Source organism: Mya arenaria, chromosome 14, assembly GCF_026914265.1.
Source record: "Mya arenaria isolate MELC-2E11 chromosome 14, ASM2691426v1".
NCBI lineage: Eukaryota > Metazoa > Mollusca > Bivalvia > Myida > Myidae > Mya > Mya arenaria.
The window spans coordinates 9,633,814-9,661,670 of record NC_069135.1 but is presented as its reverse complement, the minus strand read 5'-3'; the positions used below and the strand labels follow the sequence as shown (position 1 = coordinate 9,661,670).

Genomic DNA, 27,857 nt, shown 5'->3' with positions numbered 1-27,857 from the left:
GTAATACTCATCGAAACGAGGACGTTTTCCAATCAAAACAATGAACCGGGAAGCATGGACGCACCTGACATTACTGCCCTTGTCCAACTGAGCATACGAGATTAACTGGTTCGATACTGCAGTTGTCGAGCAGTTAAGGATGTAATCCTAAACAAAAGCAGTTACTGTGACCTCCAGTGAATTCCTTTGTAACCATACAATAGCATTTTTTGATAAACTATCTTGTATCTCGTTTTTTCATCGTTTTGGTGCACAATATTGAATGATGTAAATGACTAACTATTTTTTTAATGCGTAACATGTTTTACTTATTTGACTTTAATGATCAAAACAAAAAAAATACATGATTTGTGTACTGATTAAAAAATAGTAGCCTAAAAGTTTGTTTTTTTAATACATAGCTTCGTTGCCAAAAAATCCTCATTTAAAAAAGTGCAAAATTATTGCTGATATTTTTTATTTGTACATAAATCTTTTTTTATCATTAAAGCCAAATGAGTAAATATGAGTATCTATCACATATCTATCACATATCTATCACATTTGTATTATATATGTTAACTCTTTTTTTCGTGTATAGGCCGGTGGCCAATCGTACAATAAATATGAACATGAGTAACATGATAATTCATAAGAAATAAATTAACATCGACTTATATTGTGCGCCTTTAACAATATCACAGTGGGACATGTTTGCCTGCTGTGTCTCTATTGTTTCATGTATGCCATTTAATGCTAAGTTAAGAACTAGTTCAATATGTAAAAAATCCCTATCTGAAGAAGTTGACAATTATAGGGTCGAGGGTATTCAAATATTCTTTTGAGGTACTTGAAAGCTCTGTCTAGAACCGTTCTTCAGAAAATATGTACATCCTCCAGAGTAGGTCTAGGTCAGTGTATTGGTCTATTCGAATACATTCAAGTGTTTGTGCACAGTTGACACAGTTCACCATGATTACTACATGTATACAAACCCTGTCGCTTGTATCAATGAACACAAGTATCTGCTCTTTGGGAATTTATTCAGTAACAAACAATTGAAAATGTGTTTAAATACAACGGAAATGAATATGCAAAGTACAGGTAAAAATATATGTACAATAAAACACACACCAATTTGATCAACACTCTAGGAGAAAACAGAACATAAGACTCTTACATTCGAAAATGATAACGTATCAAAGAACATTTCTGTATCAAATTCAGATGTACATTTAATCTGGGATGAAGATATTTGTCCCAGATTTTATTGATTTTTTTCTTAGTGTTTATTCAATGAAACAATGTCAGTCTGTTAAATGAAACAATGTCAGTCTTTTAAATGGAGCAATGTCAGTCTGTTAAATGAAACAATGTCAGTCTGTTAAATGAAACAATGTCAGTCTTTTAAATGGAGCAATGTCAGTCAGTTAAATGAAGCAATGTCAGTCTGTTAAATGAAGCAATGTCAGTCTGTTAAATGAAACAATGTCAGTCTGTTAAATGGAGCAATGTCAGTCAGTTAAATGAAACAATGTCAGTCTGTTAAATGAAGCAATGTCAGTCTGTTAAATGAAACAATGTCAGTCTGTTAAATGAAGCAATGTCAGTCTGTTAAATGAAGCAATGTCAGTCTGTTAAATGAAGCAATGTCAGTCTGTTAAATGAAGTAATGTCAGTCTGCTAAATGAAACAATGTCAGTCTGTTAAATGAAGCAATGTCAGTCTGCTAAATGAAACAATGTCAGTCAGTTAAATAAAGAAATGTCAGTCTGCTAAATGAAGCAATGTCAGTCTGTTAAATGGAACATTGTCAGTCTGTTCAATGAACTAATGTCAGTCTGTGAAATATAAATTTTTTAGTCTGTTTACTAAAACAATGTCAGTCTGTTAAATGAAGCAATGCCAGTCTGTTAAATGAACAAGTCTGTTTCAAACATTTGATGCTAACTCTTACATTTTTTCAAACCAAGTTTTTACCAATAAGGTACAGTACCAATAAAACGTGAATAAGAAAACATAATATCCACACCTCACTTCATACAACAGTCCATACAATCCACCCCTCACTTCATACAACAGCCCATATAACCACACTTCACTTCATACAACAGTCCATACAATCAACGCCAAACTTCATACAACAGTCCATACAATCAATGCCGAACTTCATACAACAGTCCATCATATATTCCACCACTCACTTCATACAACAGTCCATACAATCTACCCCTAACATCATACAACAGTCCATACAATCTGCCCCTCACTTCATACAACAGTCCATACAATCTGCCCCTCACTTCATACAATAGTCCATACAATCTGCCCCTCACTTCATACAATCCACTCTTCACTTCATACAACAGTCCATAGAATCCACCCTTCACCTTATACAACAGTCCATACAATCCACTCTGCACTTCATACAATAGTCCATAGAATCCACCCTTCACCTTATACAACAGTCCATACAATCCACTCTGCACTTCATACAACAGTCCATAGAATCCACCCCTCACCTTATACAACAGTCCATACAATCCACTCTGCACTTCATACAATAGTGCATACAATCCACCCCTCACCTTATACAACAGTCCATACAATCCACTCTTCATTTCATACAACAGTCCATACAATCTGCCCCTCACTTCATACAACAGTCCATACAATCCACTCTGCACTTCATACAATAGTGCATACAATCCACCCCTCACCTTATACAACAGTCCATACAATCCACTCTTCACTTCATACAACAGTCCATACAATCTGCCCCTCACTTCATACAACAGTCCATACAATCCACCCTTCACTTCATACAACAGTCCATACAATCCACCCTTCACTTCATACAACAGTCCATACAATCCACCCTTCACTTCATACAACAGTCCATACAATCCACTCTTCACTTCATACAACAGTCCATACAATCTGCCCCTCACTTCATACAACAGTCCATACAATCCACCCTTCACTTCATACAACAGTCCATACAATCCACCCTTCACTCCATACAACAGTCCATAGAATCCACCCCTCACCTTATACAACAATCCATACAACAGTCCATAGAATCCACCCTTCACCTTATACAACAATCCATACAATCCACTCTTCACTTCATACAACAGTCCATAGAATCCACCCTTCACCTTATACAACAATCCATAGAATCCACCCTTCACCTTATACAACATTCCATACAATCCACTCTCCACTCCATACAACAGTCCATAGAATCCACCCCTCACCTTATACAACAATCCATACAACAATCCATACAATCCACTCTCCACTCCATACAATAGTCCATACAATCCAATTCTCACTTTTATACAACAATCCATAGAATCTGCCCCTCACTTCATTCAACAGTCCATACAACTGCCACTATACAGTACTTTCTGTTAAGCTACATTAAAATTAGAAGTGCTTTAACAGATATAATGCACAAAAACAAGTAACCATGACAAACAATGGTATGACAAAAATGTAAAAAAATCTGTTAAAAAGGACATTACTTTGAATTACACCAGTACACGCAGTCTGCAATCTATTCTGACAATACTACCATATTACATGCATTATTCAATGCAAATTACGTCAAAGAAGTCTTTCTTCAAACACAAACTTTAAAGTCAGTGTTTTGCTTAGAACAAAAAAAGGAGCTAAAATTATTTCAGTTGTAGGAAAATGTTTACGTGAAATAATACAATGATAATGGTACTGCCAGTTTCCCTCATACCACAGCATATCGTATCAATATCATACCTCAAAGATTTCTTCGAATATAATTGCATTTAATTACAGTCCTTAAACTTGTAAATTCAGTTTTATATGAAATGAAATGTCGAAAGTAATTTAACTGATCAAAGTAATAATGTAAAATTAAAATCACAACGAAACATTTAAACAAATTGATTGCTAGTTTCTATAGTTAACCATATTCATAAAGCATAATAAATGTTGTGTTTTATTTCATGGAATCAAAGATGACCTTATAACAGCTGAAAAAAGTTCAGCCATTTCACAGTCATTTGAGCAGCTATGATGCATAGGGGTAAAAAATGAAAATCTTCAAATGGTATTCATTTTACATTTGAAGTTAAGTACCCTATTCTCTTTTCATAATCGAAAGTGATATTTGTCTGAAACTTCAGGTTTCTCAGATGTGGCCATTTGTAGTGTCCATGATGTATTATCTTTTCAAATTGTAAACATTGTGTTTATTGTTTTGTTATCACTTTGTGTAATTTAAACCTTGAACGCTTGAAGAAAAAAACCTTAGTGTATTGCATTTCTTGCTATACATTTTTCATGAGAAAGGCTTAAAACTCTCCTACTTCCTACATTGCAATCTTCAAAAAAATATATGATTATGCTATTAAATATAATATGTATTAGGACCTTTTGTTACTCCATTAAGACCTTGAATATATATATAGTAAAAGTTTATGAAAATAATTACAGATAATGGGAGTAACTGTTGACTGTGTCACGGACACTACCGTGTCACGGACACTACATCAAGCTTTTGCATCAGAATTGTGATTTTATCAAAAACAGAAATATCTCAATATTTTAAGTGGTTTCTCAAACCCAGAAATAGTTGTTCATAATAAATTGATTGAAAATGATGTGTTAATAATGCGTCACGGACACTACAACTTTCGTCAAATGTTAGATTGGCAATATTCTATAAACTGTGTATACACTACCTATATTATTTTTTTTGCAATTGATCTTCAAAAGTTGGATTAACAAAATAGGAAATGTAACAAACCCATGAATCTACTTAATTTATTTTTTTCTAAACCACTCAAATGATAATCAGAATTTGAATAGTGTTTTAAAGCTGATAAAATTTCCTACCTAGAAATATTCATTTTGACTTGTCCATGGTTACTGAAGGTTGTGTTTTTGTGTGAAAATATCTATTTGAATATCACTGGATTAGTAATAATTTCACCCCGGTCCTTCAGGGTTCGAATTTAACTTTGAGGAACACTCGCAAAATTTTGCGAGTGCATTTTGAGGCAACTCGCAAAATGACAAATCAACTTGCAATTTTATTATTTGCTTTATTCCCTTATAATATTGTCTTATTAAAGTAGAAATTAACACCTAAGACATATTATGAATATTTAAAAGTGACTCGACTACTAGAACTTGTTGATGCTTATTCTATTTGGGGGGTATGGAAAGACTAGTCTGATGCTGGCAGCTTTTTGATAACAAAGCTGTCCAATAATTTGACATTGTTCACTTTGTATATTTACCCTCGCCATCGGGTAATTTAATACCCATTCGACAAGCACACTACAGATTTCATTAAGCTTGTAAGTATTAAAAACAATAAAATAATAAATTTAAAATAAAAAAGCAACAGTAAATGTAGCGTGGATACTTTGGACCATTAACTATATCGATCAACGAAGTCTATTCAATTTGACAGTTGGGCGGAAATGTATTCAAAGGATGATGGGGTTTACATATAGTGCGCAAAAGCTCTAAATTTAGCCAATGATTGAGCTAGGTGATTACGTCATTCGTATTTACTTTGTATTATGCACGCCTCGGAGCATCCTGGAAAGATTCGAGATAAAACTCGGCCTTTTCCGTATTTGTTCTATTTTTGAAAACCTACTAGAGCGTGACTCCGTACTGTCTTCTTTATACCGGTAGTGTAAACATGCCACTTATAGGCTGTTCACACTCGACTACATAGCGGAATTAAGTTCATGTTTATTCTACTTTCCTTTTAACATTTTGTGGTCTAGAAAAAGCCACTCGCAGAATTTTGCGAGCTTCAATAAAAGTCACTCGCAATTTCCAAATATCGCTCGCATTTTGCGAGTATGCGAGTCTAAATTCGAACCCTGTCCTTGATTCAGTCTGATTTTGACAATAAATGCACAGAGGCTTGTGATATATTCAGGTGTATCACAGATTTTATTAAATGTTGGACTTAATCAACTGAATCCATATCAGTATAACCAAGGTCCCTGCAGTCTTCAAAGTCATTGTCAAACACCATACCATCTTGTCTGTGTGTGTCAAGATCAGGTAACATGTCACTGTCAGACTCTCCAGTAGTGGATGCTGGGGAGTTGTTTGTGAGTAGTTTCCCTTGATTGTCACCATCAGATACATTCTGGGAACTGTTGTCGGCCTCCTCATGATCTTCTGGTGCAGACTGAAATTCTGCTTCATCATCCTCATCAGACAGGCCAACAGGAGAGGCTGTGGGTGGGGGGATGAAGGCCTGCCGACGTCGGTAAAACAGGAGGTAAGCTGACTTGGTCACCACATTCTTCTCATGGCTGATTGAACTAACTCTACTGTCATCACATAAGCGCCATCCTTGAAGATAAATAATATGTCAGATTTCTTTTTAAAAGAACACAAACAAGAGGCCCAAAAGGGCCTATGCTCTACTGGCATGGCTCTTGTGGTCATTTTCAATCCAGAGCATGTACGTTTGAGTAATAGGCAACAAATATATAGTTCACTTTTAGTGTTTGGGTTAGCTGAAAACGCTGCACATTCAACATCTGAGGACAGGAAGTGTTGTAAGCAGATTAGTTGCATGAACTATTTTAATATTTGCTAAGTAAAGGTATTCTGAGGGTAAGAAATATTTGCTTTTAAAACTGTACTCATTGTCAAAATTTCATTTCTGTAGCCTTAAAAATAAAAAGTCGGTCAAAGGCCAAAGTCAAGGACATTCGAGAACAACATTAATGCTTGTTTGCAAAACCGTTCACATGGTCAAAATTTCATTACTCTAGCTTTAAAAATTAATAAGTAAGTCAAAAGGGGTGGGGCCAGCTTTTGCCCAAGGGGCATTATTTCAAATGTTTTCAATTGCAGCATATGATGCTCCACAACAAATATCAAAGGTATGGGCATTGTGGTTTGAAACAAGAAGATTTTGAAAATATTTCTTAAACAAGAGATGTTTGTCAAACATTATGCCCCCCCCTGAGCGCCATGTTGTCAGGATTATATGGACAATTGAATGAAATATGCATGGACCGAAATGACAGCTGATTTGTTGCCGTTAAGGCAGTTTTAAGATTATGACAATTAAAGTGTGAGGATAGAGTGTGTTATGACCATGACCTTTGACTCTATGAACTCAAAATCCAGTCATCAGCTGGTCACCAGAAACCTAAATGTCAAGTTCGAGGGCCATGGGTGCAGGCATTGTCAAGTTATCACACAGACAAGTTTTTTTCGTTCAAGGTCACTGTGACCTTGACCTTTGACCCAATGACCCCTTAAATCATAAGGGGTCATCTACAAGTCAGATGCAACTCCAAGTCAAGTTTGAAGGCCATGGGTTCAGGCATTGTTGAGTTATCACTCGGACAACCTTTTACCATTCAAGATCACTGTGACCTTGACCTTTGGCTCTATGAATCCTAAAATCAATAAGGGTGATCTACTGGTCAGGCTTAACATCCATGTCAAGTTTAATGATCATAGGTTCAGGCATTGTTGAGGTAGCAGTGGGAGAAGATTTGTTAACTTTTTTGCGTTAAAGGTTACTGTGACATTGACCTTGGCCGGATGACCCCCAAAGTCGATAGGGGTCATCTACTGGGCAGGCCCAACCTTCATGTCAAGTTTGATGACCATAGGTCCAGGAATTGTCGAGTTCGCTTTCAAGGTCACTGTGACCTTGACCTTTGACCTCTAAAATCAATGGGGGTCATCTACTGGTCAGGCCCAACCTCCATGTCAAGTTTGAGGGCCATGGGTGCAGGCATTGTTGAGTTATCACTCGGACAACCTTATACCATTCAAGGTCACTGTGACCTTGACCTTTGGCCCAATGACCCCTAAAATCAAAAGGGACCATCTTCCGGCCAGGCCCAACCTCCAAGTCAAGTTTGAGGGCCATGGGTGCAGGCATTGTCGAGTTATCTCTCTGATAACCTTTTACCATTCCAGGTCACTGTGACCTTGACCTTTAGCCCAATGACCCCTAAAATCAATAGGGACCATCCTCTGGCCAGGCCCAACCTCCAAGTCAAGTTTGAGGGCCATGGGTGCAGGCATTGTCGAGTTATCACTCGGACAACCATTTACCATTCCAGGTCACTGTGACCTTGACCTTTGGCCAGATGACCCCCAAAAACCATAGGGGTCATCTCCTGGTCAGGCCAATTCTCCAAGTCAAGTTTGAGGGCCATGGGTGCAGGCATTGTCGAGTTATCACTCGGACAACCTTTTACCATTCAAGGTGACTGTGACCTTGACCTTTGGCCAGATGACACACACAAAAAAAAAGGGGTCATGTACTGGTCAGGCCCAATTCCAAGTCAAGTTTGAGGGCCATGGGTGCAGGCATTGTCAAGTTCTCACACGGAAAACCTTTAACCATTCAAGGTGACTGTGACCTTGACCTTTGGCCCGATGACCCCCAAAAACAATAGGGGTCTTCTACTGGTCAGGCCCAACCTCCAATTCAATTTTGAGGGCCATGGGTGCAGGCATTGTCGAATTATCACTCTGACAACCTTTTACCATTCAAGGTTACTGTGACCCTGACCTTTGGCCCGATGACCCCCAAAAACAATAGGGGTCATCTACTGGTCAGGCCCAACCTCCAATTCAATTATGAGGGCCATGGGTGCCGGCATTGTTGAGTTATCACTCGGACAACCTTTTACCATTCAAGGTCACTGTGAACTTGACCTTTGACCCGATGAGCCCCAAAAACAATAGGAGTCAGCTACTGGTCAGGCCCAACCTCCAAGTCAAGTTTGAGGGCCATGGGTGCAGGCATTGTCAAGTTATCACTCGGACGACCTTTTACCATTCAAGGTCACTGTGACCTTGACCTTTGGCCTGATGACCCCCCAAAACAATAGGGGTCATCTACTGGTCAGGCCCAACCTCCATGTCAAGTTTGAGGGCCATGGGTGCAGGCATTGTTGAGTTATCACTCGGACAAGCTTTAAAATTATTTTACCATTAAAGGTCACTGTGACCTTGACCTTTGACCCGATGACCCCCAAAATCAATAGGGGTCATCTACTGGTCAGGCCCAACCTTCATGTGAAGTTTGATGACCATACGTCCAGGAATTGTTGAGTTATCACTCGGACAAGCTTTGGTCTACCGACGGACTGACCGACCGACCGACCGACATACCGACATGCCTGTGCAAAGCAATATACCCCTCTTCTTCGAAGGGGGGCATAATAAGTCTCTAGGAAAATTGTGACACCCAAGGCAGTGCCAGTTTTGACCCAAGGGGCATAATTTGAACAACCACTTGTGGGACAATATCCGTATCGTGTTCACAAGCTAGTGTTTACACAATAGCATTTTTATATAATATCAAGGGCCATAATCTAGGCATGCATGGGCGGATCTGGCTGGTTTTCGAAAGGAACCGAGCTCTAATGGATATCTAGATACTGTACAAGTTTCATCGAGATACAATCAAAACTGAAGACTGTATCGTGTTCACAACCAATTGTTTACACAATAGCTTTTTTTATACTATCAAGGGCCATAATCTAGGCATGCATGGTCGGATCTGGCTGGTTTTCGAAAGGAACCGAGCTCTAATGGATATCTAGATACTGTACAAGTTTCATCGAGATACAATCAAAACTGAAGACTGTATCGTGTTCACAAGCAATTGTTTACAGACGCACGGACGCGCGGATGAACATACTACGTACACATTACCATCGCATAAGCTCTTCCGGCCTTTGGCCAGTAGAGCTAAAAATTACACTCTTTAAAAAGATGTTTATGCCTATTTGATAGTGGAAAGTGTTCACCAGTACAACTGTATGATAACAACACAGTGACAAATGGTGACAAGCTTTTCCCATTTAATATAAACAAAATACATCATTTGACAATCAACTTGACCTGGATAAGGCGAGCAAAAACACTGTCAGCAAGTTTCATGATGTTTGGAAGATAATAACTAAGTTAAAAATCTGAACATGCAATAAAACAGCTACCCGGTATACTTTCATGTTAGAGCATAACCCTTGTGGATCAAGGGCATTTCATCTGGACTGGCCATTATTCCAATGTTTTCAAAAAGTTCCAAGACAATTAAATAATAAATAATTGTCTGCACAATGTATAAATCTACAATTATTTAAGATTAAATGGCATTACTCTGATGTTACTGAAGCAACAGATCTCACAATGGTACTTGACTGAGACAGTATGCCTTTTTAAAGCTGCACTCACAGATATACCATTTTTACAACTTTTTTATTTTTTGTCTTGGAAAGAACAAATTTTTGCGTAAATATCTGCAAACCAATGATATAAGATTGCTGACAAAAAATCAGACCGTAGATTTTCATATTTCCATTCGAAAATTCATGTTTTATGGCTTAAACGGTTTAAGAAAAATGCATCAAACATCAATTTCTGAACTTAAATATAAAAATCTGCGATCTAATTTTTAAAACATCTCTAAAAGTCTTATCATAATTTGATAATAAGTAATTCAAATTATTGTCTGTACAAAAGATGAACCAACTATTGTGTTTGAAGGCCAATACTGATATTGACCTTGACAGTGTGCACATAAACACTGTCACCAAGTTGTACATATTTGGTAATCATTAAGTTTTTGTATGCACAAGATCTGCTATTTTTTAATGTTAAAGGAGCACAATTCTCACTGGATCAAACTCCAGTAAGACATTATTCCAACAAACACTAATCTACAGTTTTATAACAATTGGATAATAAATACTGAAGTTATTGTCTGGCCAAGGTTTAGCTGATGCTGCCATTGACGACCACTGGAGCCAAAAGCAATACTTAAATGTTGCAAACAAATGCAATACAACAGCATTTTAAATCTCTATTGAAATTTAATTTAAATAGTAATATGCAGCCTAAGAAAACTCACCCACTTCACTCTTCAGTGTGTTACTTTTCTCCGCACACCTGACGAAGGCAGTGTAGTGGCCGCCGAGAATGCCTCCATGGTGGTTCACGACCCCGTACAGGTCGTAGATGGGTGGGGGCTCATCCTGTGGTCGGCTCCCTATGTAGTATGATGAAAGGTCTAGGCCCCTAAAATGAAAACAATATAGCACATGGATAACAAATAAGATGGTTTAATGACCATTCCAGACAAATGATATCATTAGTGTCAACTTTGCATTCAAAGACGATATCAAACGTACATGTTCCATTTTTCCCCTAGAATAGAAAACAAAAGTTTCATCCCCAACACGAAAAACCTCCCGCTGAAAATAGGTACCAAACATTTTTTTAAGTTATCGAAGTTATAAGTCCATATTTACTTCTTCCCTGGCTTGGAACCAAATATATTTTAGCGTTGATGGCATACAGACAGACAAATAAAGTTGCCCATAAGACATCTGACAGAGTTTGGCAGACAGACAGGTATGTTTCTTTACTCAATAACTGTATCATTATGTTGTATTTTTTTATCTCATGTCATTGCTTGTTGTGAGAGTAACACAAATGATCACTATTTCAATAGTGAAATCTTCACCCTAATGATTTAGCGATGAGCTTTTACTGACGAATGAATAAAATCATTTTTTTTGTGATATGTGATTTAAAGAAGGTTAGAAAGTTGGCATTAAATACAGAAAACTATGAAACTCATTACAAAACACAGTTATACAGCTTCAAGGAGGCTAACTTTTGCTTTTGTATTAAAAGGCAACTCATTAAGATCCAATGTATCTTGTCAGAGTTCTGTTAAAAGCACATTAAATAATAAATAGCCGTAAAATTAGCACTCATTAATCATAAGTTCATTTGCAAATAAAAGGCTAGTTTCAAAGGAAAAACAACATATAACAGGGTAATTACCATATGAACCTGTTCAAGACATGCAAAACACTCCACCCATAAACAGTTCTAATTTGCTAATTGAAATGAATTTCAATATATTGTCATTAACATGCCATATTTACGTCACCATAATGCCCAAGGATTGGCACTATAAATATTAATCAGTAAGTGACGCAACCAACTAATGTATATAATTGGATTATTAATCGAATCCTATTGTAAATCATTATGATTACACAACAGTGGAAGTATTTCAAATACAGTTCACTCCCTCAGTTCATTTTCGAACAATGAACAAACCGGATTTCAAAAATTAGATTTAAATTAACGCTATAGAATCAACAGTTAGATATTCCAGGATTCTTATGGTAATGTTGTGTTGTAAATGGAAACTATGCCTCATTAACTGTTTTACCATTTTGAATACTGCAACACACAATGTTCATATAAATATTCATAACTATTAAACCGATGGACTGAGTGACTACTCACATGATAAAGTATGACAAATAAATGTACTTTGACTTGGATTCATCATACTCGTGTTTGACTACAATTCTGAGAGATTGGATATGTTGCTTGTTTGCAACGCCCATTATCACATTAGAATAACAATTTCAATGTTAAAGCAGTGCTCCAGCTAGCCCATCGTTTGTGTGGTGCTCCGCTTCAGACAAAGATCTCAACAGACTACAAAGTTTTACTCCTAAAAAGAATTGTTTTTGTCAATTGAGGACTTGCCTGAAAATTATACTGTTAACAATAAGTAAGTCAGCTCCATTTTAATGTTAAAGGGGCATTACTTTGGTGTTACTTGAGCTATTTATCTCAAGACCAAACTTGGTCAAGTCATTAGGCCTACAAACACTATCCCTAAGGTAAATACTGATTGGATAAAAAAGAATTTGTTGTTTGCACAAGCAATATAACTCAACTAAGTTTTATTGTAAATGGGGCATAACTCTGTCAGTTACAAAGGCAACTTAACCCACAATTAAACTTGGCGTAGACATTATGCCCACAAATACTGTCACCAAATTGCATCATAATTGGATAATAAATCAGTTATTTTCTGCAAATGGTATTAAAGACACTGACACTAAGGCAGACACCAATTTCAATAGTAATACCACTATGTTGACTATTCAAGCGGCAAAACAAAGGGAGGTATTTATCAAGGGTCGTGATAAAAATATTACCCTAATTTTAATTTCTCAGACCAATCATGTGTGAAGGCTGTTCCCAGCATTAAATAACTATACAGCTTCAAGTGATTTCATATCATTTTATTATATGTGTTCTTATACAGCTGTTGACAAAAAACAAGACTAATAAATACAAACAAAATAAACACTTCATTGGTCACCTGAATGGTTGTCTTTTGACCAATAGCAGAGTAAATCCATTATTTTAGTTAGCTTGTTAACACATGTAGTTGGTGTGGTTACCTGGTGGGGAAGTTGACCATCTTGTCTATTTTGTCTCTCCAGATGAAGTTCCTAAATGAGAACCTCTTTAACTGGATGATGAGGGTGTGGGGCAGTCTCCATGTGGACAGCTGCTTGGAGGCCTCCCTGTGCTCCTTACACTGGGAGCAAAACCTGCAACACACACCATCACAATACATTAACTAACAACACCTCTCTGGTCATCTCCACATGATATCTGATCATCTTTGAATGATTGAAGCAAAGATGAACAAAGTACTGGTAAATCACACACAAATATATCAACTAAACACAGTATGTGTATAATGGGGCTATTTAGGTATGCAGTAATAATAACCCATTAATTATATACATTACTGGTTTGAATCAAGTTTAAAGACACCCTATTATATAATATACTAGTATAACAATTTAATGACACCCTTTTGTGTTTTATAGTATTATTTTACCATCGCACCATGATATTCAGCAGAGTGGAAGACAAGTCAAAATATTGGACATTTAGGGTTCCCATAAAATATCATCAAAATAATAAGTATTATTTGTTTTAGATTCACAAACAGAAACAAATAATTCTAAGATACACATAAACATATATTAAACCAGCCCATATTACAAATATAAAGACTCCAAACATTTATTTAAAAGGACTAAGTTCCAGATTTATGACATGTATAATATATAAGTAAGTCAATAGCAATTAAATAAACACATTGATTGTTCAAATTCAACCAAATATCAAATTTCTACAGAGAATTCCAATAAATTCTAGCACAGTTGCATCCGCAAAAAGCAATCGTTTGATTCCCATATAACCAACTTTCATTCCCTTCATATGGGGTATTTGTTTTTTTATAGCTAGACAAGCTAGACAGTATTTGTAGACAATTGATTAATAAAATCTAAGAGACTGGACATGCTTGTTGTACCCCCTTTTCAATTCTGAATGTTTCAGACAAATGTTTGTAATTATACTTTGTATATCGTTACAGAAGAGTTTCTTCCATTTTATAATATATGAGCCAAATTTAAAGTTTTCAGACAAGTCTAATATAAAAGTATGATCAACGCTGTCAAAGGCTTTTTGAAAGTCGGCAAAAATAGGAGTCCGGGCATATTATTTTCTTCAAGATATTGCATGAATGCAACTATCAGACACACATTTTAAACTATGCATTTGCCTTTAATAAAACCTAATTGGACCTAAAAACCTAAATATTGGAAATCAGTTATTTTTATTTATTCTATTTGAAATTGCCTTCATAGCTACTGTGAAATCATTAATGTTCGTGGGCATGAAATTTCGTGGTTTGCCAAAAAAAAACACAATTTCGTGGGTACTTGAATTCGTGGATTTTCATTTTTGAAAAATAATAATCGAAGATGCGATCGTCCTTGATCGTCTGCATAATATCCACGCGCTGGCCCGTGATTTCCGTCTTCTACGTCACTCGGTTTATGACACTCGCTAATGTGGTACGACATGCCAATTAGTGCATATACCCATGTCACTTATCGATTTAATTGGAAATAAAGGTAATAAAAGAGATGTACCCTGATCATAAATACAGTTAGGGGAAGCCATTGAATGCCAATTAAAAACTTTGCAAACTGTGAAAACACCGAAAATGTGCGTATATTGTCACGTCCGGTGCATAGTAACCTTTAATGTACTAGTAATCGATTAATTATTTCATTAAATAAAAAAATCGAGTACAGACACTCATCACGCACATCTTATAAACTTGGAGATTTTCATTAACAGCACACATTTAAACACGTGCTTATAACTGTCTTTTGCTGCATAAAACACATTTAATTGATTTGGTTCATTATTTTTTAAAGGCAGTTATAATATATTAACAGAATAATGATCGTAAATTATACAGTGAGACAGGTTTTAACACTGTATACTGCGACCTCTGTAAATAATATACTAGAGTATGTACGTATGACAAGAGCTGTCACAGGGACAGCGCAGCGACTATTTCGCCACTTTAAAGTTTGAGGATTGCAAAGTTTTGGTGAAACATGCATAGATCACTATAATATTAGAATACATGCAAAACCTTAACCAGAACCAGAATTTTAAAGTCAATTAAAAAAGGGGCAATTATTTGTATTATATTCATGAAAGAGTTATCTGACTATTAATTAATTAGGTTGGATAGTTGGGGACACATGTCTGAAATTTCAACGCAATATGTGATGTATTTGCTGCGATATTGACTTATATTAATATGTGGTAGGATGGAAATTTTCTAAGTCAGATAATGAAGGACCATTATGAGCATTATATACAAGATAGAGTTATCTAACTTGGTTATTTCAGTAGGTTGAATGGTTGAGTACAAAGTATAAAGTCTATTAAGATATTGACTTATATAAGGTAACATGCAAAACATTAACAAGAATTTCCAAGTTTAATAAAAAAGGCCCATAATTTGCATTATATTCAAAATACTGCTATGTATCAAATCCTAATAAGCAAAGTTAGATAGAAGGGAACACATATCTACGGTAGTTTCAATGCAATGCATCATAAAACCTTAACCAAGGTCTTACGCACACACTAGGTTGAGTAGTATAGCTCTACTTATTCTTCAATAGTCAAGATAAAAATGAACCTGTAGCAAGTAGAGCTTCATTTTATTCTGATAAACATACTCCATATTCTCGATGTCAAATTATGTATACAGTGTACCAAATTTAAGGAACTAAAAATTTGCCGCCTGGTTTGTTTTACTTTTTTCAATATCTAGGAGGTGAATAAAACCTCTGCCCTATAATTCATTATAATTCATTTTTTCATAAGCACAGTATAAGATATTTTTCACAATTGGCAATATTTCACTTTTGAGAAGCTGTAAGTTTCCAAGGGAGGGAGACTATAGATTTAATCTATCGTTTGACCTATGGAGACAGTGCTGACATAGGCCGCTGTGAGATGAATTGGTCTGTCTGACTGGCTAGGGGGGCCCATTGACCTCACCAGCTTATTGATGTCTATTTAAATATTGACACTGACAACATTCCCTTTCTCATTGACTGTCGAAAGGAAATTTGTGCTGTGGGCATATTTTTTAGAAAAGGGGAACCAAATAGACTACAAAGGTTTATGGAGTTGCAACTTTTGTCTAAACTTATCAGTGTCTGGTGAACATATGTCATTATTTTATGACATCAATGAAATTGTTTTAGTTTTTTTGAAAGACTAGAACTCCGCGAGTCGGATGTGTCGCCTGACGAATTATTTACTGTCGACATTATAGCTGTTAGATTGGCATTTTATTCATTTATAGACAATGATGTTGCCATTTAACTTTCAAGTGTAGGTGGCATTTGAACCCTCAATCAGATATACCTACGGAATAAGTTTTAGGTTGAAACCTCCTATAGTTTACGAGATATGCCACGGACAAAACCTAAGCAAGAAAATTAACAAAGGGCAATAACTCTAAAAATATGGCACCAAGAGTAACAGTTCTTGTGCACTGCACTTGCCCTCAATGAGGTCAATCTAGCTATGAAGTTTCAAGTTGATACCTCTTATATTCTTCAAGATATGCCCCGGACAAAACTTTAAGCATGAAAATTAACAAAGGGCAATAACTTTAAAACTAAAAAAGCAAGAGTTACTGTTATTGTGCACTGCACTTGCCCTCAATGAGATATATCTAGCTATGAAGTTTCAAGTTGATACCTCTTATATTCTTCACGATATATATATGCCCCGGACAAAACTTTAAGCATGAAAATTATCAAAGGGCAATAACTTTAAAACTAAGAAAGCAAGAGTTACTGTTATTGTGCACTGCACTTGCCCTCAATGAGATCTATCTAGCTATGAAGTTTCAAGTTGATACCTCTTATATTCTTCAAGATATGCCCCGGACAAAACTTTAAGCATGAAAATTAACAAAGGGCAATAACTTTAAAACTAAAAAAGCAAGAGTAACAGTTCTTGTGTACTGCACTTGCCCTCAATTAGATCTATGTACATATGAAGTTTCAAGTTGATACCACTAATAGTTTAGGAGATATACCCCGGACAAGCGAAAATGGGACGCGGACGCCGCCGCCGACGCCGCCACCGCCGCCACCGACAAAAGTAACCCCTATATGTCGTCTTTTCAGGCGACACAAAAATCAGCAGAAAACAATTTACTTGATTGTTATGAAAAGCATGATAGTGTTTCCTGACTGCCAACTACATTGTACTTGACAAAGATGGTAGCGTTTCCTGACTGTCAATTACATTATTATGAAAAAGCATAATAGTGTTTCCTGACTGCCGAATAGATTGTCCTGTCAAGCATGATAGTATTTCCTGACTGTCAACTACATTGTAACGTAAAGCATGATAGTGTTTCCTGACTGCCAACTTCATTGTTACATAAAGCATGATAGTGTTTCCTGACTGCCAACTACATTGTTATGTAAAGCATGATAGTGTTTCCTGACTGTCAACTACATTGTTATGTAAAGCATGATAGTGTTTCCTGACTGCCAACTACATTGTAATGAAAAGCATGATACTGTTTCCTGACTGCCAACTACATTGTAACCTAAAGCATGATAGTGTTTCCTGACTGCCAACTACATTGTGATGTTAAGCATAATAGCATTTCCTGACTGCCAACTACATTGTTACGTAAAGCATGATAGTGTTTCCTGACTGCCAACTACATTGTTATGTTAAGCATAATAGCATTTCCTGACTGCCAACTACATTGTTACGTAAAGCATAATAGTGTTTCCTGACTGCCAACTACATATTTACATAAAGCATGATAGTGTTTCCTGAATGCCAACTACATCGTTACATAAAGCATGATTGTTTCCTGACTGCCGAATAGATTGTCCTGTCTAGCATGATAGTATTTCCTGACTGTCAACTACAAAGTTACATAAAGCATGATAGTGTTTCCTGACTGCCAACTACATTGTAATGAAAAGCATGATAGTGTTTCCTGACTGCCAACTACATTGTAATGAAAAGCATGATAGTGTTTCCTGACTGCCAACTACATTGTAATGTAAAGCATGATGGTGTTTCCTGACTGCCAACTACATTGTAATGTAAAGCATGATAGTGTTTCCTGACTGCCAACTACATTGTAATGTAAAGCATGATAGTGTTTCCTGACTGCCAACTACATTGTAATGTAAAGCATGATAGTGTTTCCTGACTGCCAACTACATTGTTACGTAAAGCATGATTGTGTTTCCTGACTGCCAACTACATTGTTACGAAAAGCATAATAGCGTTTCCTGACTGCCAACTACATTGTAATAAAAACATGATAGCCTTTCCTGACTGCCAACTACATTGTAATGTAAAGCATGATAGTGTTTTCTGACTGCCAACTACATTGTAATGAAAAGCATGATAGTGTTTCCTGACTGCCAACTACATTGTAATGAAAAGCATGATAGTGTTTCCTGACTGCCAACTACATTGTTATGTAAAGCATGATAGCGTTTCCTGACTGCCAACTACATTGTAATGAAAAGCATGATAGTGTTTCCTGACTGCCAACTACATTGTTATGTAAAGCATGATAGCGTTTCCTGACTGCCAACTACATTGTTATGTAAAGCATGATAGCATTTCCTGACTGCCAACTACATTGTTATGTAAAGCATGATAGCGATTCCCGACTGCCAACTACATTGATATGAAAAGCATGATAGAGTCTCCTGACTTCCAACTGGCTGGGATTTGACAGGCCCTGGTGAGACCTCCTTCAGGGAAATAAGACTTGGCTGGGATTTTGACAGGCACTGGTGAGATGTCCATCAGGGAAATAAGACTTGGCTGGGATTTTGACATGCCCTGGTGAGACCTCCAACAGGGAAATAAGACTTGGCTGGGATTTTGACAGGCTCTGGTAAGACCTCCATCAGGAAAATAAGACTAGGCTGAGATTTTGACAAGCACAGGTGAGATGTCCATTAGGGAAATAAGACTTGGCTGGGATTTTGACAGGCACTGGTAAGACCACCACCAGGGAAATAAGACTTGGCAGGGATTTTGACAGGCACTGGTGAGACCACTACCAGGGAAATAAGACTTGGCAGGGATTTTGACAGGCACTGGTGAGACCACCACCAGGGAAATAAGACTTGGCTGGGATTTGGACAGGCACTGGTGAGACGTCCATAAGGGAAATAAGACTTGGCTGGGATTTGACAGGCCCTGGTGAGACCACTACCAGGGAAATAAGACTTGGCTGGGATTTGGACAGGCACTGGTGAGATGTCCATCAGGGAAATAAGACTTGGCTGGGATTTGACAGGCCCTGGTGAGACCACTACCAGGGAAATAAGACTTGGCTGGGATTTGGACAGGCACTGGTGAGATGTCCATAAGGGAAATAAGACTTGGCTGGGATTTGGACAGGCACTGGTGAGACCACCACCAGGGAAATAAGACTTGGCTGGGATTTGACAGGCCCTGGTGAGACCACTACCAGGGAAATAAGACTTGGCTGGGATTTTGACAGGCACTGGTGAGATGTCCATAAGGGAAATAAGACATGGCTGGGATTTGAACAGGCACTGGTGAGACCACCACCAGGGAAATAAGACTTGGCTGGGATTTGACAGGCCCTGGTGAGACCACTACCAGGGAAATAAGACTTGGCTGGGATTTGGACAGGCACTGGTGAGATGTCCATAAGGGAAATAAGACTTGGCTGGGATTTGGACAGGCACTGGTGAGACCACCACCAGGGAAATAAGACTTGGCTGGGATTTGACAGGCCCTGGTGAGACCACCACCAGGAAAATAAGACTTAGCTGGGATTTGGACAGGCACTGGTGAGACCACCACCAGGGAAATTAGACTTGGCAGGGATTTTGACAGGCACTGGTGAGACCACCACCAGGGAAATAAGACTTGGCTGGGATTTGACAGGCCCTGTCGAGACTTCTACCAGGAAAATAAGACTTGGCAGGGATTTTGACAGGCACTGGTGAGACCACCACCAGGGAAATAAGACTTGGCTGGGATTTGGACAGGCACTGGTGAGACGTCCATAAGGGAAATAAGACTTGGCTGGGATTTGACAGGCCCTGGTGAGACCACTACCAGGGAAATAAGACTTGGCTGGGATTTGGACAGGCACTGATGAGATGTCCATCAGGGAAATAAGACTTGGCTGGGATTTGACAGGCCCTGGTGAGAACACTACCAGGGAAATAAGACTTGGCTGGGATTTGGACAGGCACTGGTGAGATGTCCATAAGGGAAATAAGACTTGGCTGGGATTTGGACATGCACTGGTGAGACTACCACCAGGGAAATAAGACTTGGCTGAAATTTGACAGGCCCTGGTGAGACCACTATCAGGGAAATAAGACATGGCTGGGATTTGGACAGGCACTGGTGAGACCACCACCAGGGAAATAAGACTTGGCTGGGATTTGACAGGCCCTGGTGAGACCACTACCAGGGAAATAAGACTTGGCTGGGATTTGGACAGGCACTGGTGAGATGTCCATAAGGGAAATAAGACTTGGCTGGGATTTGGACAGGCACTGGTGAGACCACCACCAGGGAAATAAGACTTGGCTGGGATTTGACAGGCCCTGGTGAGACCACCACCAGGAAAATAAGACTTGGCTGGGATTTGGACAGGCCCTGGTGAGACCACCACCAGGAAAATAAGACTTGGCTGGGATTTGGACAGGCACTGGTGAGACCACTACCAGGGAAATAAGACTTGGCTGGGATTTTGACAGGCACTGGTGAGATGTCCACAAGGGAAATAAGACTTGGCTGGGATTTTGACAGGCACTGGTGAGACCACCACCAGGGAAATTAGACTTGGCTGGGATTTGACAGGCCCTGTCGAGACCTCCATCAGGGAAATAAGACTTGGCAGGGATTTTGACAGGCACTGGTGAGATGTCCATCAGGGAAATAAGACTTGGCAGGGATTTTGACAGGCACTGGTGAGATGTCCATAAGGGAAATAAAACTTGGCTTGGATTTTGCCCTAGTGGTGGTGGGGGTGGGGGTGGGGGGCAATACTATTGACAGATTGTCTTAATCCCTTGGGGTTGCTGATTTTAAGGTCTTATTAGGAGATCAGCTTTGGCTCACACCAAAAGATTAGAAGTATCTTCCATGGCCCAGTGTGTAAGATAGGTTCATTTGGACCAGAGCAGAGGGTGTTTTGGGGAAACAAGCTTTACCAAGTTTCCGCAAAACACCCTGCGTGAGGGTTGGGATGAACCTATCGTACACGAGCTGCTATGGTGGATGCTTTTTCTCCCACTGCAGTTAAACAAAATAAAGTAAAAATTTATTTTTTGCTGGAACTCTATTGTGCCTAGTGAAAATAAATGCATATGGATATGTGATAATTCATGGTTGTCATGGATATGTGTGCAGTGATTCATCAGATTATGTTAAATGTCAAATCAGTCCTTAAATAGTTCTGAGGAGAATGAACAGTTTTTTTTATAAAGGTGGGTGAAAACTTTTTTTTGGTGAAAGCGAGAAATAATTAATTAGCATCTAAATATTGCCACAAGACAAGATTTTTATAATTGTACAGACGACAGTCTTCAACAAGGGAGGTAATAAAAATGTGATGACCATTAAAAAGGAGTTCCATACAGGTACTTGTTTTATCTTTGCCTGTGGGCAAGATAAGAATTTCTAGCATGGTTAACATTTTGTATCTACTTATCTGAGGTGGGAGAAATACTAGTTACAATTTTTAAATATTTAATACATTCACTTTACACTTAAACACTAGATTTAACATTTTGTGAATCCATACACAGTATATCAAACGCAACATTTAAAGCCAACATTTTGTGTGTATATAAGTGGTATATTCTAACGCTACATGTAACTCCAACAATACGTGAGTAAATACGCGGAATATTCAAACACTTCATTTAACTGTTACACTTCATATGTACATACGCAGTACAATCAAAAACTAAATTAAACTCCAACATTTTGTGCATACATACCAAGCCTCTTCAGGTGAGAGAACCTCGGGCTCGGTGAACAGCTCCATACACTGGGCCAGGCTGATCTCATTATCTGTAACACACAAACACTGGTAACATTCAAGGATATTGTACATGGAATGCCAACACAGGGAATTACTGAAATATAGAAAATCTAAATGCAAAGCCAGATACATGAAAATAAAGTAAATCTACTTTATTAAGTATTCAAATATTAATATTAATTTTATTGAATAACACAGCTAACATTAAACACTTTTTTTAAACCTTAAATATTATATCATCCAGTCCTTAGTTTTGACCTTATACAGATCTTAAACCGTTGAAATGTTTGGATTGGCCAGCTATATCGCTTGAAATATAATATACATAAATCATAGTGTAATGGATATTTTACGTGGGAATGGAAGTAGTACTCGAATGAATTACAAAGTTGACATCTTCATTCATTTGTTGTTATTACTACCAGTATATATTTCTTTTTTTATTTAAGTGAAGCAAATCTTAAAAGTGTAACTACTTTTTCTTATTTCTTATTTTGTATTGCATCTAAAAATGACATAAAATTAAAGTTTGCATAAGGTTTACTATCTAGATGTTTCCCATAGCTCTCCATTCCAATTATATGTTTTTTATGTGTCATCAAGACCAAGAAGATTGTAAGTTATGAATTAAGAAAAGGGAGCCTATATTACTTATCCATTTAACCAAATGTTACAGTTACACCAAAATGTACTGAACTAACCTTCAACTGAGGCTGTCACCATGCTACTATCACAGTCAAACTCCTGAAAAAGTTTATTTCAAACAATCATCACTCACAGTGGCATTATAATCTGCGAATGGAAGGCTGAATATAATGTGGCTTTTAACCAGCAATAAAAGTAAAACCACTACTTAACTATCTAAGATGACAAAATATTTTCCCGCCAGAAATCAAATAATTAGACAAAAAATAAAGCGCTCTCAAATCAGAAGTCTTTTGGTGAAACCATGCCCACAAACCAAAGGAACACGTTATTTAAACTATCTAGAATCATAAAGGCAAGTAAAAATAAGGGTCCATAAGTTACCATTTCCTTCGATTGTATGAGGACATATCCCGTCAGTTTGTCATTGTTCTTCCAGTCAATGGATAGGAAAAACTTGCTCGTAAGGTCTAACGAATTGTCACCTAAAACATACAGAAAAGGCAATATAGTCTTAAACTAACCTTCAATATTGTGTAAGAATAAAATAATCTTATTAAGCAATTAAATAAAAGTATGATTTTAACATGATGGCCGCATAGCGAAACCCAACGCTCTGTTAATGTTTTTCAGTAGAAAAGGGACATAACTCAACAATCATCACCAGGCCTTGCTACACATATCCATATTGTCTCTGGTAACATGTGTACCACGCTCCATGTGGATATCAGCTACAGCCTAGAGGCAAGCTAATAAAGTTCTATAAAGTAAGTATGTTTATTCAATTATATGGAAGGCAAAACATATTTTGTTCATATGATTACAGAAAATTTAATTACAAATACAACAAAACTCACCTTTGTCCTCTAGCCTCTCCCCATCTGACCCAGTAAGCCCCACCCCATCAGAATTGACAGGTTTGATGTAAAACATTGGAGTGGGCCTATCTGGGTCCCCAGACTGGACACCCAAGACAGGCCTTACTGGCGATGTAAAACTCTCAGGCTCCCCCTCGGCCCCTATTGGCCTGCTGGTGTCAGGTGCGTTAGAGGTGGAAGCTGAACTGGTGTTCAATTCTGATACTGAGCTGTAACCTATATCAGGTTTACTTAAAGAGTCTTTGTCTTTTATATCAATGTCTCCTATAGAAATGTTAACTTCAGGAGAAATGTTCCTGCTTGACATGCTTTCACTGGCACATACACCAAGGCGGGAATCACTGAAAACTGCTGAGTCACTGTTGACAGGAAGTGAAGTGAGCGGCGATTCTGGGATTGTTGTATCACAGATGTCAGGAGATCCCAAGTCGTCACGGTGCTCCTGCTCTGCTGTTATGGTGCATGAGCTGCTGAAAGACGACTGGCTATCGAGGCTAGTCTGGCTGCCGGATGATTGGCTGCTGCTACTGAGGTTGGAGGAAGAGGCGTGGCTTGTCAGTTTGGGAGCATGGTCAGCTTTAACCGGGGGCTGGAACATCTCTACAGAGTACCTGCAGCATGGGGCGGGATTGTAAGCATGGTATGAATGTATGACTGTCTATGAATGTATTGCTCTTCAAATACTGCTTGGCAAAATCTGTAATTTTTTCAGAGCATCAATCTTTACTAGGGATGCAAATGAATATTCGAATATTCGATCAAACGTTTGGTATTCAAATATCAAAATTGGTATTTGAATATTCGATTTTTGTTGGTGAATGAATAGAATAATAATAATAAGTTTGGTTGTCTTGTTTCTACAACGATTGTCCCGTAATGCCAGTGGTGTGATGTGATGTCATTAAGGGACATACCGTCGGGTACTATAAAATAAGTCCGTTCTAATTTTACAATGTTTGGCTATTAGACAAGTGACATTAACAAGTTTAATCATTTTCGGAAAAATCAAATGCCTTTACCAATTAAGGATTTAACGAATTGGCCTTCACACAAATGTGCTGTCTTCTGTGCAACATTGCTCAAATCGCAAATAGAGGTCAATCCCAGAACGAGGCTACTCGTCCTTCGGATAGACCTTCCATTGGCGCATAATGCCATTTGACTAGCAATCCATCTAGAGTCATATTTTTACAAATATGAAGGCAGTGAAATTGAAATAATTCGATTTATTTTGTTTGTTCGTATTATTATTTAATTGCGTATTTCAGAGCCGGCTCATTTATGGAAAGTCAGGGTTCGTCGAGCATACTGGCTACAATGAAGTAGGGTTACAATGACTCCGCTATTACTTTAGCAAATGATAATAAAAGTTTACTATTACTTTAAAATATGTATTTTGGTAATCGAATATTCGATAAAAAGAATTGCCGAATATTCGAATATCAGTTTTGCCATTCGTTTGCATCCCTAATCTTTACTAAATATTTCAACAAAAAAATGCAAGCATTTTCACAAACATATTGTCTTCTTTATAAAAACTAAATCATGTGAATCATATTTTAAGAGTGAGTCTCTTTCATACAAAATTGGTTTTGTGGTATGTTAGGGTGACAATGTATCTAATGTTGTGAATTTATCCACTTATTTTGCAAACAGTCATCTACTTGTAGCTATCCAAATAAAAAAAAATCAAAGTTCTTAGATTTTGAGCCTTGCATAATTAAAAATATGTATTTGAACATGACTGTAATTGTCGTGACAAAAAATGATTAAAAGTCAAGACAAGGCTGCTAGTCAGTCTACCAAAAGGAACATTTATTCAGCCTACTAAGTGCAATTTTGAATGATTTATGTCAAGAACATAATCCTCTATACATAAAAGTATTGCCCAGACAATGACTCCTTCAAATGTTTTTGTCATATCATTGAAGGTTTATACATGGGGAAATGTAGGACTAGGAGTGCCTGCTGTACCTTCCACATGTGAAACCTGTTCTCTATAACCATAAGTACTTATCCTAATAAACAGATCTTGCAAATTATGAAAAAACATTATATTTTAATGAACTCCTTTGAATAGTATCTAGCACCTGAAAATCCTATGCTTTCCCAAACATGATCATGAATAAAAACCATAAGTACTTATCCTAATAAACAGATCTTGCAAATTATGAAAAAACATTAAATTTTAATAAACTCCTTTGAATAGTATCTAGCACCTGAAAATCCTAGGCTTTCCCAAACATGATCATGAATAAAAACTACAGTCACTGCCTGTTTTCTTTCCAAAATGTTGGTTCAAAGCAGTTCAAGACCTATATAATATCATTCTTTTTGAAAACAAAGAAAGTATTAAGTGCAATCACCATAGAAAACAAGAGTTGTTGTAGGACAGCGCACTTGACTTTATACTGCCTTGTCTTAAAATGAATATGATAATGATGTAATATGTGCCTGTGAAAAGCAATAAAAAAAGGCAATGAAAAAAGTTACCAAGAAACGCCGCAATGGGACAATACAAAGTTTCAATAATTGACAGATGGACATCAACCTTCGTTGTGAGATTCAGTTTCAACTGTTTCTTGTATTTTTAGTAACAGTGACCTTGACCTTGACCCTAGGGGCCCAAAATGCATTCCCATGAAAGTCTCAATAAACTCCTCCTATATACCAAGTTTGGTGCTCGCCCATAAAAACAACGTACATCATCTAATAACCAGGTTTCACTTTGTAAAAAATTATAAAAATTTGCCTGTCAAAAGCAATAAAAAAAGAAAGTAAAAAAAAGTAAATCAAGGGCCATAATTTGTTTTTAGAGTCAATACGGAGTTATGTAAACTATTAATACGGAGTTATGTAAACTATTACCCCGGTATGTGTGATGGCACTGCGTAAATATGAAGGCCATTGAATGAATAGTATCTGAGTACCGAGTTAAAAAACCAATGTTGCCACTGAAGTTTAGCCGGACACAATGTGCCCTAAAACTTAAACCTTAGTTAATCATGGGCCATATTTGAAGTTGGGATGAAATTGTATTATGTAAAATCAATGTAAGATGGTTGTCTATTATTGTGTGTGAAGTATAAAGGCAATTGAATGAAGAGTATGGAAGTTATTAGTAAAAATCCCAACTAACCCTTAAACATAAACCTGACACAATGTGCCCTCAAACTTTGGCCCGAGTTCCTAAGTCGATCAGGGGCCATAAATTGTATCTAGGAAAACACCCTAATATTTTACCTCATTGTGTGATGGTCCTGAACAACTGTGTGAAGTATTAATTAAAAGTATAAAGGAGTTATAAGTGAAAATGCTAACTTGCCCTAAAACTTGAACAGGACACCAATGCCAACACAGACGTTGGGACAAGTACTTAAGCCTTCATATTCTTCGAATAGTCAAGCTAATAATCTATTTTGTAATCTTCCAAAGAACAACAATGTAAAAGAGGATAAAATCAATCATTGTGACCTTAATATTCAAGCAAATCAAACATTTTTTCTAGATTCAATCTAACTCAATACAATACCTATCACTCTCACCTTGCATATGACTCCATGAGGTGGCAAAGTTTGGAGAATGTAGCCCTGGACTCCGGTACGCTAACGATGAATGGTGTACCCACGGGCTCGGGGCTTGACTTACACGATGCCTTGTGAGACGGCCAGTGCTGCTTCTGACACACCCTGGAGGAGGGAGAGAGCAGAGGGATGGTTTAAGGTGTCCACATTTGAGAATGTTTGTTCTACAAGTTACAGAGCTAGATCATGGCTGCCATGGCCACTGTTTCACATTCAACTCTCTAACTTACCTTGAAGGGGTATTTACAGGTTCAATCTTCTGAATATAAATACACAAGTCAGAGACCTAATGAATACTTTTGTTTATATGATATACAAATGATAGCTTTTGTTGCTCAACCAATCAACAATAACAGTTTTGACCTATGTTAGCTTGTATTTGTTCCAATTGAAAAGACGCAGATGTGTAAATATATGTATGGCACAGACAGAACAAGGGAG

The 27,857-nt window shown here is 37.4% G+C and overlaps 1 protein-coding gene across 2 annotated transcripts in view; it reads right to left on the bottom strand.

The window, feature by feature from the left end:
- Positions 1-1,003: 1,003 nt before the first annotated feature.
- Positions 1,004-27,857, bottom strand: part of LOC128217067 (ubiquitin carboxyl-terminal hydrolase 19-like) — a 47,600-nt gene continuing 20,746 nt past the window's right edge. The window contains exons 19-27 of one of the 2 annotated variants that reach the window (XR_008258178.1): positions 27,378-27,521; positions 23,812-24,443; positions 23,339-23,439; positions 23,011-23,053; positions 22,266-22,338; positions 13,269-13,421; positions 10,898-11,064; positions 3,174-6,351; positions 1,004-3,074 (exon numbers count right to left, since the gene is read on the bottom strand). Coding sequence is in view for 1 of the 2 variants with exons in the window: in XM_052923914.1 (XP_052779874.1) it covers positions 5,957-6,351; positions 10,898-11,064; positions 13,269-13,421; positions 22,266-22,338; positions 23,011-23,053; positions 23,339-23,439; positions 23,812-24,443; positions 27,378-27,521 (1,708 nt within the window). In the remaining variant the exon portion in view is untranslated. Of the gene's footprint in view, positions 6,352-10,897; positions 11,065-13,268; positions 13,422-22,265; positions 22,339-23,010; positions 23,054-23,338; positions 23,440-23,811; positions 24,444-27,377; positions 27,522-27,857 lie in introns of both variants that reach the window. The other variant, XM_052923914.1, reaches the window with a different exon arrangement.